Here is a 15,011-nt window from a genome sequence, read left to right on the forward strand (position 1 = left end):
TCATCTAGCAAACGACAAGTGTACATACGAGCAGAGATTCTATCTCCCTTGTGCAGATTAATATCATACTATGTCCCATTTTAGCATACACCCTTAAAGGTGAAGTGTTATGGAAAACTACATTATGACCTTTTGCAAGGTCACTATGCTGTGAATCTCATTATGAGGTCCAAACTGAGCAATAAACTCCAACTGCAAATTAGTGATGCCTTTACAAAAACAACCATTTAAATGAGAAAATTCAACCACATGCAATATACAAAGCAACCCAAAATGTAAATTATCCTCCTAGCACTAACGAGCTTCAGAGATCCATGGCCGCACAAATATCTCTTTGGTCCCATGACATAAGGAATTCGATAAAACAGCATAGTTGTCTTTGTGAATTTCTCTTCAGCTCACCTAAATGGCATGCTGCATCATTGCCTAACGTTCAGAATCTAACCTCTGTGAACGATACCATAATAATGCTGAAAGGGAAAATATATCTCTAAACTTATGAGAATACAATTCAAGATCAAAGCTGATATCTATCCCTCGAGAAAGATGGCAAAGCAGCTCCATCCTTTGGCTGGAGCCATAACAAAATACAAAACATTCCCACCATAGGAAGAAAGAGCAGCCACTTTAACAAACGATAATAGTGCATATGAAAGGTAAGTGCAAATTCATCGACAAAATACAACCCATGCTTATCAACCATTTCTAGAGTTACAGTCCCCGTGGTGCGCACTGAAACACATGGCATTTTGAACTGGTTCCTTCCAGGTTGCTCAATGATTTGGTTCACTGATAGCTGCCTGGGGCCCAAGTAGTTGCTGGGTACAAGAAGTGTGGCCTGTAAACATCCAACACATGAGTTAGATTTTTTCCACAAGTTTATGCAGACAGCGGGCATATCATCCAACTACTAACACACTTGAGGTGATCGAGAAGGAAAACCAAGCCAGGGTAATCTAATTTTCTATCCACATTCGTTTACCTGGCTGACCAACCAGCCAAGTTGCTGGCCAAGCATTCCATCCATGCACACAAAAGGAAGAAACTTCAAACAAGTTTGCTCAGTGTTTAATGGAGTAGCTTTTAAACAGTATTTCTAATGGTTGAATAGACAATTTGCCTTGAATTGAACTAGATCCATTCTTTCCAGACTCCACTAAGATCATGACAACTTTCAGATTCCCGGAGAAGCCCTTGATAGACAAAAATGTAAGGACACAAACGCACTGTCTTGGCAACAAAGTTTTCCTTGAGAAGAAAAGAGTATTAATGTCTGCCAAGGATCAAAAGGCCTATGCGACCAAACTTTGAAATACATCGAGCTCAAATACCCCTGGTAAGGGAACTAAAAGTGTCTAGCACACCTCTACGATATCTGATGAAAACACTGGAAAACAAAAGGGTACCCCTGGAAAAATGCGAAGGCTACTGGTACGTCTCAAAGGTGAGCACAGGTCGCTAGGGTATGTTTGAAATATATCGGAGATCTGCTTCTGTCGCCCTACAACCTGCTGGGTGGGTGTTCCCTGGCAACTATGGTTGCGAGGCAGTCCGCCGTGTGATAGGCTGGTGTCATAGGATGAAGTGACTAATCCTTAGTCCACATGGGTACCAGGGGCTGTGAATAATCCTGGTTAGGGTCCCCAAAATGGTCCTGATGTCTTCAGAGCATGTTCAAAATCTCTCTGTCGCCCCCTAGCCCACTTGGTCCTCACCCAAGGATGTTGTGAAGCAGCCTGGCATTGCAAGGCTTTGCTCGGCAGCAGGCACTAAGAGAGGGCATTTGTCCTGCGACTTCTACTGCTGTCCATGCTCTTGGCCAAGTGCTGGTTGTGCGTGTGTCCGTCTGATGACTTGGTGCATTCCTGAAAGCCATACTCGTCCATGATCCACTGCTCTGTGCAGTTAGCCAAGTGCTGGTCATACGACTGTTCCGTTTGATGACTTGGGCATCTAATGCACACATGCTCCTCTATCTCTACATCTTGCGTGTCACATAAGGTACAAAGTCTCAGCTTGTGGTGGTGTCGTGTGGCCTAAACCTCTCAGCTTGTCTTGATATGGAATCTATGTCTGGAGCTAGCCATGGCTATCCATGCTGCCCATTAAAGATGAAACTACACATACCCTGGTGGCTAGATAAACCCACTATCATCACGAAGAAAGGCAAAGGAGGAGAGAAGCATATACGGACTTGAGACCCTCATGATCAAAATATGAAGCCAGTGATGAAACACCGAACTTCCCAATGGCAATCCGTGGTAGGTGGATCTGAGTGTACCCTAGCAAGTCAACGAAACCCTCCTCGGAGATACGTAAGCAGTGATCCCTATAGAAGTTGAGGAAGCTCTGTTGGTGCCAACTAGGTCCTGAATGTGTGTAGCTGTAAAAGATCCTCTCGAATGATCGGGTTGAAGTCGTTGCCCTGAAACGGGACAAATGGGACGTAAATGATATACTAGAAAGGTGGCAGCTTGTCTATATAGAGACCCAGTCTCTCGAGCCATCTGCATCTGTAAGCATACTAGCATCTTTGACCACCCTGAGCTGCTAATGCCATAGAAGAGGACAGCGCCAACCAAGGTAGTCTGCATCGTCCTATAGTACATGAGCCATATTCTCGCACCCAGTATAGGTAAGTGATACTTTGGAATGCCGCATCTAACTGCAATGGAGATGCCCCGAACTCAATATGAATGATGTAATGAGGAAACGATGGCTTACTACGGATCATCCGTGATAGCAAGAGAACCTGTAATCTCTCCAGTCAAGTCCACTCTGTATCGGAGAGGTCTAGCCCCCAGCAAGGGTTGCCATACACGCCTACACATCAAACCAAGGAGTCGAAGAGGAGAACCTTAATTGAACAAGGCCATTGCATTGGAAGAGGAAATTTTGCAAACTAATATAGTTTTGGAGACATGGGAGCATGAAGGAAATAAAACTCCAGAAATACTCGGCTTCCTGAAAATATCAATATGGAACACAAAAAGACAAAGGAGAGTAGGGATTTGGTGGGATTGTCATCCTACTTTAACAACATGTATCCACTTGCTTGGTAATATTTGCTTATGTTTTTCAATAGTATGCTTATTAAGAAATGAAATGTTTTCCTACTATTTAGTCACGGTCAATGGGGACTAGGTCTAGCATTTCCGAGTGGACCCCCTTGCTTGGGATTATGGGCATTAGTGACCCACAAGAGTGATGGCCTCTCTTTGAGAGGGACATCTGGAAACTACACCCCACCTGAATACCCAAACATGGGACCAATCAAATGCACAGATTGCATACTGACCTAGGAACCATTCAAGAGAATGATCCCTGAGCTTTGGGTGTGGGCCTGGCAGCATGCCAAGAGTAATGGAGATACAAGATAAGACGACAAACAAATCAGCCCAGTGTAGCTCAATTATGATCTTAGAGTACGTCAGTAGATAATCCAAGCTGTTAGGAACCTGTGGGTGCGATCAGAATTGAATTCTCACAACTTTGAAATTTTAGGGTTTTTGGGAGTGACACGTGTCAGACTGCCACATAGTATCTGAGCTGGCAGGTCAGTCCACTTGTCCCACACATGTGGCAGCATGCCTGGCAGGTGGCAGGGCATGTAGGCCAAGTGTCTGGCCCCAAATCTGGTAGATTTGGGGCAGGTTGTGGGCTGTCTTGTTTGGGACTGCAGCCCACCAAAAATCTGGGACAAGTGTCCACCTTCCACTCTGGGCCGGGGGGGGGGGGGGGGGAGGGGCTGAGCCTATAAAAGAAGGCCTCTCCCCTTCATTCCGTACATGAAAAAATTCGTCACTTTTCTTCTCCCTCCTTATGGTTGATGTAGCAGAACCTCTCCAGCTCCTTGGGTGCAGCCAGCTTCTCCCCAGGCCATTCCCTCACCTCAGCAAAACTTTCTCTCTCTACAGCAACACACTCTCTCTCTACAGTTCCAGCCCCTCCTCTCCATAAATCTGCCCCCTCTTAGCTCTTCTGGAACAGCAGCAGCATCCTCTCTCCTTCTCCTAGCCTGGAGCAGCCACAACCTCTTTCTCTCTCCTGCTGCAGTCTTTTTTTTTTTTTTTTTCCAAGAAAGACTTCTATTAAGTAAGAAAAAAACCCGCGAGAGCAAGCTCAAAGCGGAATACATCATGAAATCATGAGGATAAATAAAAACCCCCTCAGAGTGAGGTGGAAAACAACCAAGGCTGAGGCTGAAAGTGCCACCTCAACCCTGTAGTAGTTTCAGAGAAGAAAGGAGAATCCTTCCATTCCCTGAAGAAAGAAGCCCTCCTAGCTGAGGCTGCACGGGAGTCCCCCTGCATACCCGTCCATACGGCCATCAAAGTATGTACGATGTCTGTCCAGATACTAGCCAATGTATGCGAGGGATGAACCTGAGTACCCTCCAAAGCCTCTGTGCATCTGGCTCTCCAGATATGCCAGGCTGCTATGCTCGCTAGAATCTCCCAAGAAGTATCCACAGAGGCATGTACAGCTGTAAAAGGAAGGTGTGGTACCACATCCAACGAACAGGACTCAATCCGATGACGTCGAACCGAAATGGCCCGAGAGGAGTCAACTCCCTCATAGAAAACCTGAGGTCCTGTAAGAGAAAGCCAAGCCACCGAGCCCCATGTCATAAAAAGTGGGGAATGGGCAAAGTGACTGAAAATCCTGGCTACCCCCATCCAAATCAACCTCGCCTGTCTGCAATCCCATAAGCAATGCTGAATAGACTCTGAAGCAGAAAGGCATCGAGGGCATGTAGGGTCGGCTCCAAACCTGGACCTCCAAAGGTTCACTGCAATCCCTCCATGGATAGAAAGCCAAAAGAAGATAGTGATCTTTCTATTCCTGTGGGATTTCCAGAGCCTCCTCAGAAGCACCTCTGCTGATCCGCAGTAATACCAAAAGTCTCCCAATGAGGAACTCTGGAGGGTCTCCAACCTCTACTACTGAGCTGAAATCTCCTGGCATTACTGACCGTGTAACGAAAGAAGGGGATGCTCTTCTCTCGATGCCCTGCGTCAATCCACTCCCACTCTCCGGGGTCCCACTGCAAATATCTGATGGGAACTCCCCCATAGAGCCAGAGCCTCCAAGACCCGGTGGAGAGTAGCCGAGGGTCTGGGTCTAGGAACCACTCTGAATCTGATCCCTGCATCAAAAGACCTACAACCTTGATAGGCTGAAAAGCAGACTCAAGCAAGATGTCCTCTGTGGACCTGAGCAATCTGCCACCATCCTAGACACTAAAAACCAAAGCATCCTCCTGTGCATCTCGAAAGGCCAAAGCCTGAAGCGGAACCCCGCCTCTCGAAAAAGTACCTGCCCAAGTGGAGGAAGTGAGTGGCATATCATCTGTGTCTACCCAAACCTCTGGAAGGGCTGCCTCAATCTGCGAGATCCTCCCTGCACTCCCTCTGAGATGTCCTGTCAACCTTGATTTGGTACCTGCTGCAGTCTTTCTCTCTCTACTGCAGAATTTCTCTCTCTACTGTTCCAGCCCCTTTCCCTTGCAGAAATCTGCCTTTCTCTGCACCTCTGGAACACCTTTGGAACAGCAGCAGCTCCTCTCTTACATCCCCTCCCTTGGGGTCAGCATTGGCACTCTGTCTCTACAGCTATCACTCCATAAAGGCTTTCTCTCTCTAGCCTACAGGCTGTTTTTCTGAGCTGTTCTCATTCCAACCCCATTTCCACACTCTCCTCACCCAAGGGAGCTTCAAAGGCATCAAGGACTTCATCTACAAAAGGGTCAAGTCACGAAGGGACTCTGTATTGTCAAGTTTATCTCATTTACAGCACTATTTCATGTTGTTTCTACTATCTTTCTAGAAACTAGTGCTTGCCTCTAATGTTGGATGTAAGTGGTGATTGTTGCAGGCTTCCTCCTTGTGGATTGGGCAAGCCAAGAGTTGAAACCTAAAGCTTGGAGTCCTCCTTTCTGTGTCTACCTTGTACATATGCTCTTGAGTCTTGTATCTAGATCCTAGGCTTTCACTGAGTTTATCAGTTTGGAAGGTGCATTGCACCTTGGTCTTGTATCTCCATTTTTAAGAATAAGTGAGCCTGAATAAGGGGGAGGGCCGTCTTGGCCCCTCAATCATATTGCAATTTCCAATGATGTCACTTTGTGTTTAAGCTGTATAAGCCTTAATTACAGCTTAATTGCAATCTCTTAAGTTCAAGTAGATGTGTTTGGCAACTCGCAATCATTTCATTCAAATCCTCTGCAAAATCCGTTGTCTGAATTGATAGAAAGCACCGAGTAGTTTACATTGGTATCAGAGCTTAGGCAGTGGTCATGTACTCTATGCTTTCTCTTGTTGAGTCTCTCCTTCATTGAGTCATCTTGTCATCATGGCAGCCAATGGACCTGACCCTCCTCCTAACTTGCATGAGTTGAGTGCTCTCTTGTCAAACATTGCTCAACAGGTTCAAGTGCTAGAAAGCAACCAAGCAGAAACTCATGACACAGGGCCCCAGTCCCAAGGAAGAGGCCGTGCGGACAACACCAACTCCAACAAGGAGGAAAGATCATCCTCTTCTTCCCCTCCTCGAGGTAGACGCCATCATCGGAGTCCATCTCCTTCGAGACATCCACGGAGACGAAGGTATGCAAAGCATAAGGTACCTCTTGGAGACCAGCTCTTCAAGTTTACCAAGTACAAGGGAGAGGACAAGCCCGAGGTCTTGCTGGCCTGGACCCGAGACCTCGAGTATTTCTTTGAGGGGGACGAGTACGAAGACAAGGCGAAGATCCGATTTGTCGTCCTGCACATGCAAGACCGTGCTTCACTCTGGTGGGCAGCTATGGTCAACACTGGACAGCAAGCCCACACCTGGAAGCGCTTCAAGAAGAACTTGATGAGGCACTTCTTGCCTAAGGAGTTTAAGAGAGATACAATGGTGCAGTGGGACATCCTCCGCCAATGCCAAGAAGAGAAAGTCAATGAGTATGTTGATCGTTTTTGGGATACTTTGTTAAAAGTTCAAGCATTCAGTAGGAAGGATAAACAGAGCAGCAAAGGAAGTTCTTTGCTAACCTACGGTACGTCATTCGACATGAGGTGGACATTGCCACTCCTACTTCTCTCGAAGACACCATCAACATCGCCTTGAAGGTGGAGAAGAAGCAGTCTTTCTCCAACAAGCGGAATGGCAGCAACAACAAGAGGAAGTCCCAGGGAATCTCTTCCAAGGAACAAAAGGGTAAGGAGACAGCAAAGGACGCACCAAAAGAGCAAAAGTCAGCCAGTTAGCCTCCTTTGAAGAAAGCAGCCCGCACTTTCAGCTCATTGTCTCCACAACAGAAGCAAAAGTATTACTCCGAAGGGCAGTGCTTCAAGTGTGGCGAACATTTCCTTCAGGAATTCTCTAGTTGCTTCTCTCAAGAACTTCCTAGTCACCTCCCTCCTGAGAGACCAGAAGATCACAAAATTGACATAGTTCCAACGTCTTCACCTCCAAATAGACCCCCATATAGAGTTAGTCAATCCCAGCAAGATGAAATCTTCAAGCAAGTCCAAGAACTCTTGGACAAGGAATTGATCCAACCCAGTAGTTCTCCCTTCTGCTCTCATGTCTTACTAGTCCAAAAGAAGGATAAAACCTTCAGGATGTGCATAGACTATAGAGCCTTAAACAAACAGACGGTTAAGAACCATTTCCCGATTCCTCGTATAGACAATATCTTTGATCGTTTAGGAGGATTTGAAATTTTCAGCCGCATAGATCTTAAGAGTGGCTACCATCAGGTACGAGTTATACCTGAGGATATTCATAAAACAGCCTTCCGAACCACATTTGGGCTGTATGAATATATGGTAATGCCATTTGGCCTTACCAATGCCCTAGCCACATTCAATCGACTGATGGAACGGTTGTTTAGGAACTATAGACAGTACACTGCCGTCTTCTTTGATGACATCCTCATTTTCAGCAAGAATGAGGAAGAGCATAAGGAGCATCTAAAGATTGTATTTCAAATCTTAGCTGAAAATGCTCTTCACATCAATGAGAAGAAAAGTGAGTTCTTTCTTCTTGAGATTCACTATCTTGGTCACATTATCTCACAAGAAGGTGTCTGTATGGACCCAACCAAGATACAGACAATTGTAGAGTGGCCTGACCTGAAGAATGCCCATGAGGTAAGGTCTTTTCTAGGCCTATGCTCATATTACCGAAGGTTTATTTGGCATTTTGCTGAAGTTGCAGCTCCTCTACATGATCTCACTAAGAAAAATATGAAGTTCAGATGGACCCAAAAAGAAAAGGACTCTTTTAATGCTCTAAAGCATGCCCTGACTACAGCTCCTGTACTTATCATTCCTGACTTAAGGATACCATTCCTAGTAGCAGTTGATGCTAGTGGCGATTGCCTTGGGTGTCATGTGCACGGATTAGTATCTGACGTGTACTAGGTACACAGGACTAGCTCAGGTTAGCCTGGGGAGGCTTAAAGCTAGGCAGGCTTGATTCTCGGGTTGAGTGACAAGGGTACGGACTATTTATAGGTCTTCGCTATTTTTGGCGCTCGGGGCCCTAGTCTATAAAAGGGGCCCAGGGGGTTCAGTTCTCAGTGTACAGTTGGGAGCAAGTTACGTTCCCAGGTGCCAGGTCTGATCCTGGATTGAGTCGCGGACGCGCGCCTGCATCTTAGCGTAGCCCAAGGCCCAGTGGCAGATCCAGGGCTTCACAGCGCCACCTGGTGGTATGGGACACCAGGCTGGTTTGGATCTGATTGGGAGTTCGTGCCAGTAGCTCAGCTCGTGGCTCGGAGGGGACATCTTCTAATTCGGGATCACATCCCGTAGATGTCATGGTTGGGTGGTGAGCAGCCTGCTCAGATCTCACGTGGTGTGTGGTTGTTTTGCAGATCAGGGGTTTCAGGAGTGCTGGGATGTGTCAGTTGGTATCAGAGCCAACTCCTGAGGTAGGAACTTCTGATGCGGGAATTTTTGACGAATTTTTCCTCCAGGTATGCCCTAAAATTCGAAATTTGTTGCTGCGTTTCCTGCTGGGTTCCTGGGTTAACAGGAGTGGACAGATGTAAGGAAAAGGTAGAAGAAAGGAGGGAGAGTTTTCGAAATTCCTGAAGGGGCCTGAGAGAGAAGGCTGTAGGAAGCAGGAGAGAGAGCAGAGAAGTAGGAAAGAGAGGGAAAGGTAGAACGGAGAAAGCAGAGAGGCGAGGGACTGGACAAGGGCTGCGAGGGAGGCGGAGATGGGATGCCAAGGCAGTACGGAATCCAGCCTGTCCAGGGAGAGGCGCATGGAGCAGCGAGCAGGGTGCGGCCAGCCTGCGTGGAGGGTGCTTTTTTCGAAAAAAGCACCCCCTCCAAAGCTTGGGGGGGGTCAGCCTTTTTTGGAAGCAGGGCTTCCTAATTAGGCTGCCCTGCTCCCTATATAGATGGGGCAGGGTACCAGCCCACCCATAGCCTTGCAGAGAGCCTAGCTGCGCCATCAAGTCGCGTGCCAGCCCTGCAACAGCCTGTTTCGTACCTGCGTCGCCATCTGTCCGTACATCCGTACAGCTGCGCCAGCCCTGCGTCAGCTGCCGTACATCTGCGACACCCTGCCTGCGTCAGCTGCACCTGCATCGCACCGGTACCTGCAATCTGTACGGTCGCCGTACAGCCACGTCAGCAACTGTACGGCCTGCGTCAGCAGCCGTACAGCCACGTCAGCAGACCGTACAGCCACGTGAGCAGTCGTATGCTGCAGGATTTCGTACGTTGCATCCGGTAGCGGGTTCAGCGAGATTTCGGGATTCGTGGGCTTCCGGTTCGCCAGTTTTTCAGCATCTCCTTCCATCAGCATCTCTTGGGACGGTTTTCCTCTGCTCCATTCTCCTTTCCGCTTCGATTCAGTCAGTTATTTCTCTCAGTTTATATTCAAATCAGATTTCAGTTATGTCTGATTCTGCAAATCCCGAGTTCACCATGGGAGAGCAGGATTTGGATTACACTCCTGTGGGAGAGGAGGATCATGGTCTCTATGATGACCTGATAACAAAAAAGGCCTTCAGTGAATTTACGACTGCTCTGGATGGAAAATTCGAGCAGGTTAATGCAAATCAAACGGGGTTGACACAGCAACTCCAGGGGATTCAAGCAACTCTCACCCTTCTGGCTAGCACTGTGTAGGCACTCACGCATGTGGATGCCATGGCTTCAGTGCTAGGCCCGAATATAACTCCAGACCCTTTTCCGGGCGATCAAAAGTCTAGAACGAAGGAGGTAGTTGACACTTGGTTACACAAGTGGCAGGTACACTTTCAGTTCCACCCATACCCAGATGAGAAGAAGATCCAGCTTGCAGCGGGGTTCATGTCAGGAAAAGCATTGCTATGGTGGAAGGAACTCCCCGATACATGGACAGATTTTGAAGGGGTCTTCAGGAAGGAGTTCCTGAAGAAGGAGGATGATTACGATATCGTTGGCAAGCTTAAAGCCCTCGATATGTCGAAGTTAAACTTGTCCTTTGAAGTTTATCTTCAAAGATTTCGGGATCTGCAAACCAGGGCCACAAAGATGGATCCAGTGACCTTGTTAGGTTTCTTCGTGGATGGTTTGCCAGATTCATACAAGTTGCAGATAAAGAACAACAAATGCACAACGTTGCAGGAGGCCATGAATTATGCGCGCATTTATGATGATACCATGGCCGGTGCCAAAGCAACTATAGTTTCCGACACGAGTGGAAAGAACAAACGCAAGTTCTTTCAGCATACGACTGGTACTGGGGAGACGAAGTCTACGGACAACGCCTCCAAGAAAAACTTGACTCCAGCAAAGAATGGTAAAGCCCGTTTCCTTCGTACTTTGAGGCTCAAGAAAGAAGGACGATGCTTCTATTGCGAGGAGCGGGGCCACACAAAGAATGAGTGTCCAAAGCGCACGAACCAAAAGTTGGTGCTTGGACCGAAGCTCCAAGCGGGTCCACGTACCGCAGCCAAGGGAGCGAACCAAGTCTCGATGACAGGTATTTCTGTAAATGTCATTACGTGCCCACTTTCTTGTAATTGCACTTTCAATACTTCGTTGTTTGGTTCCCATGATCTTTTCCGAGTTTATGGAGAAGTTATGGACCAACAGGTTCACATTCTCTTTGATCCGGGCAGCTCTCACAACTTTGTTAATTACAAATTTGTGCAGAAGATGGGGCTGTCCACTGTACCTAGCGATCACACCTATGAGGTGCAGCTTCCAGCTGGGAAGCAATTTTCGGATCGCAAGGTTGAAGCGCTTCCTATCCGGATTCAAGCCTACACGGGAGCTCTTACATGTTATGTTATGCATTTGGAGCATGTAGACTTGTTGATCGGAATAGAGTGGTTTAAAACCCACAATATTCAGATCGGATGGACGGAGCATACGCTTTCTTTTGTAGATAAGGACACCCAATTTTGTATTCAGTGTGATAAAATTCCCTCTTCTCAGGGGCCTATTGTATCTGCGATGCAGCTTCGGAATATATTAAACACTTCTCATTATGATGTCTATCAGTGTGTTTTGATTCCGCTTTCTTCATTTGTTGTTTCTGTAATTAACAAGAATGAATTAAGTGTGTTTGAACACCGTGAATTGAGAATGTTGCTAGATAGTTTTAAGGATGTATTCCCTGCTCAACTGCCGGAAGGTTTACCTCCAGAACGGGCAGTAGATCATCGCATAGACTTAGTCCCAGGGGCTCAACCTATCAGTGTACCACCTTATAGGATGAGCCAGGTAGAGGAGGACGAGTTAGCTTTACAGCTTCGGGATTACCTGAATATGGGCTATATACGCCCAAGTAAATCACCTTGGGGTGCACCTGTCCTCCTAAGAAAGAAGAAAGATTCTTCCTGGAGAATGTGTATAGATTATAAACGATTAAATAAAGTGACAATTAAGAATCGTTACCCTCTACCTCGTTCTGATGATTTAATAGACCGTTTGGCCGGAGCGAAGTATTTCACTAAGATTGATTTGCGTACGGGTTATCACCAAATCCGTATCTATGCTAAACACATAGATAGGACCGCATTCCGAACTACGTATGGGCATTACGAGTTTCTCGTATTACCTTTTGGTTTGACCAATGCTCCTGCTACTTTTCAGCAGATGATGAACGATTTGTTCAGGGATTTTCTAGGCAAATTTGTTGTAGTGTTCTTAGATGACATCTTGGTATATAGTCAAACGCTTGAGGATCACATAGGACACCTCCGGATTGTCTTAGTTATTCTAAGACAGCATCAGCTATATGCCAAGATGAGTAAATGTGACTTCTTTATGAAGGAGATCATTTACTTAGGACACAAGATTTCTTCTGAAGGTATTAGCATTGATCTGGATCGTATCCAGAAGGTTTTAGAATGGCCTATCCCTCAGACTGTGAAACAACTTCGTTCTTTCCTAGGATTTACGGTATTTCTTCGGAAGTCAGTGCGTGATTATTCACGTATCACGGAACCCTTGACCAACATATTGAAAGGCCGTGGACGCAGGTCTACTCAGCCGATACCTTGGAATGATGCAATGAACCAGGCTTTTGAAACCTTGAAGTTTTCTATCAAGGAAGCACCCGTTCTTGCATTACCCGATCCTACCCGGCCTTATGTTTTAGAGGCCGATGCGAGTAATTATGCGATTGGGGCAGCTCTATTCCAAGAGGGCCGACCTGTAGCTTTCAAGAGTAAGAAGTTAGACGACACTTAATATCGTTGGCCCACACTTGAGAAGGAACTTTATGCTGTAGTGTATGCTCTTAAGGTTTGGAGACACTACTTGTATGGTTCAAAGTTCCTTGTATTGACTGATCATCAGTCAATTAAGTATGTGTGTGATGGATCAGAATTGAGGGGAAGGAAAGCTAGATGGGCAGAATTAATGCAAGATTTTGATTTTGAAATACGTTATCGTAAGGGTTCGTTGAATAGTGTGGCGGATGCCTTAAGTCGAGTTAAGTTTGTAAATGCTCTGTCTTTTACGGAAATATCCTCAGACCTATTTCAATCCTTGAGAGGGCTATACACAACTGATAGTCATTTCAGTTCTTATTGGCAGAGAGTCCAGGATGGGAGCTCCATGGTTGACCAGGACTTAGGGATTGTGCCACCTATGGTACAGGCGGCGGGAGGTCAGTGGATGATTAGGAACGGCTTGCTGTTCCGGAATGAAAAGATTTGTGTGCCGGATGTTCTGGACCTTAAATCCAAGATTCTCTGGGAGTGTCATGATGCTCCTAGTGCTGGACATCCGGGTATACATAGGACTCTGTCTCTTGTAAAGCATACCTTTTATTGGCCTAAGATGCGTGTATTTATTAAGAACTATGTAGTAGGTTGCCGGATTTGTCAGGTTACTAAGGCAGAACGCCTTAGAAGCGCGGGCTTATTACAGCCATTACAGATTCCAGGTAATAAATGGGAAAGTATTTCCATGGATTTTATTACTGGTTTGCCTCGAACGCGCAAGGGTCATGACTCCATTTGGGTCATAGTCGACCGTTTGACAAAAATGGCTAGATTCTTACCTACTAGAACAACTATTTCAGCTGTTCAGCTGGCTCACGAGTTTGTGGACCACTTGTTTAAGCTGTATGGTTTGCCATCTGACATAGTCAGTGACAGGGACTCAAAGTTTACAAGTAACTTATGGACACTTGTTTTTGAGAAGTTAGAAACTACTCTAAGTATGAGTTCCTCGGATCATGCACAATCCGATGGCAGTACAGAGAAGGTCAACCAGTTGGTTGAAGACATGCTTCGGGCATATGTATCTAAGAGACAGTCTTCATGGGAAGATTATCTACCTATGATAGAATTTTCTTACAACAGTGCAAAGCATTCTAGTACTGGTTACAGTCCTTTTATGCTTATGTACGGGTTTCAACCTAAGTCACCAGTTATGGTTGGGTTAAAAGGAATTCAAAATGATGCTGCTAAGAACTTCTTGCTAGATATGCAAGAAATGTTGCAGTTTGCCAAGGAGTCTATTAGAAGTGCCCAAGATCGGGACAGATTTTATGCTAATCGACATCGTTGACCTAGAGAGTTCTCTGAAGGAACGATGGTATATTTGCGAATTCCGAAGGAATCCAAGAGCCTAAGTACTGGTTTGGTTCCGAAATTATCCCCCAGATACTGTGGCCCATTCAAGGTCATTAAAAGAATTAGACCAGTTGCATATCGACTAGAATTGCCTCCTGATGTTAAAGTACATCCAGTCTTTCATGTCAGTCGACTGAAAGAAGTATTGGGTGCAGATGATCAACTTGTTTCTCCTCATGAGATTATAGAAGTTACAGATTTGACTTTTATTCCTCACGAACCTGCGTGTATTCTTGAATTTCGTGAAAGACAGATTCGTAATCGTACTATCACGGAATACAAGATTAAGTGGAAGGATCGTGTTGAGGACGATGCAACATGGGAGACATTACAAAACCTCCAAAGAACATTTCCCGATTTTTTAGCGAACTCAGGAGTGAGTTCTTAGAGGAGGGGGAGTATGTCATGTGCACGGATTGGTATCTGACGTGTACTAGGTACACAGGACTAGCTCAGGTTAGCCTGGGGAGGCTTAAAGCTAGGCAGGCTTGATTCTCGGGTTGAGTGGCAAGGGTACGGACTATTTATAGGTCTTCGCTATTTTTGGCGCTCGGGGCCCGAGTCTATAAAAGGGACCCAGGGGGTTCAGTTCTTAGTGTGCAGTTGGGAGCAAGTTACGTTCCTAGGTGCCAGGTCTGATCCTGGATTGAGTCGCGGATGCGCGCCTGCATCTTAGCGTAGCCCAAGGCCCAGTGGCAGATCCAGGGCTTCACAGCGCCACCTGGTGGTATGGGACACCAGGCTAGTTTGGATCTGATTGGGAGTTCGTGCCAGTAGCTCAGCTCGTGGCTCGGAGGGGACATCTTCTGATTCGGGATCACATCCCGTAGATGTCATGGTTGGGTGGTGAGCAGCCTGCTCAGATCTCACGTGGTGTGTGGTTGTTTTGCAGATCAGGGGTTTCAGGAGTGCTGGGATGTGT

The 15,011-nt window shown here is 46.4% G+C and overlaps 1 protein-coding gene across 1 annotated transcript in view; it reads right to left on the reverse strand.

The window, feature by feature from the left end:
* Nucleotides 1-265: 265 nt before the first annotated feature.
* DEX1 (defective in exine formation protein (DEX1)) overlaps nt 266-15,011 on the reverse strand; it is a 199,323-nt gene continuing 184,577 nt past the window's right edge. The window contains exon 14 of the mRNA XM_087392435.1: nt 266-838. Coding sequence (XP_087248561.1) covers nt 518-838 — 321 coding nt within the window. The 3' untranslated portion in view covers nt 266-517. The remainder of the gene's footprint in view (nt 839-15,011) is intronic.

Source organism: Dipteris shenzhenensis, chromosome 21 (genome assembly GCF_047967505.1).
Source record: "Dipteris shenzhenensis isolate YYH24624 ecotype China chromosome 21, Dip_SZ_1.0, whole genome shotgun sequence".
Classification (NCBI taxonomy): Eukaryota; Viridiplantae; Streptophyta; class Polypodiopsida; order Gleicheniales; family Dipteridaceae; genus Dipteris; species Dipteris shenzhenensis.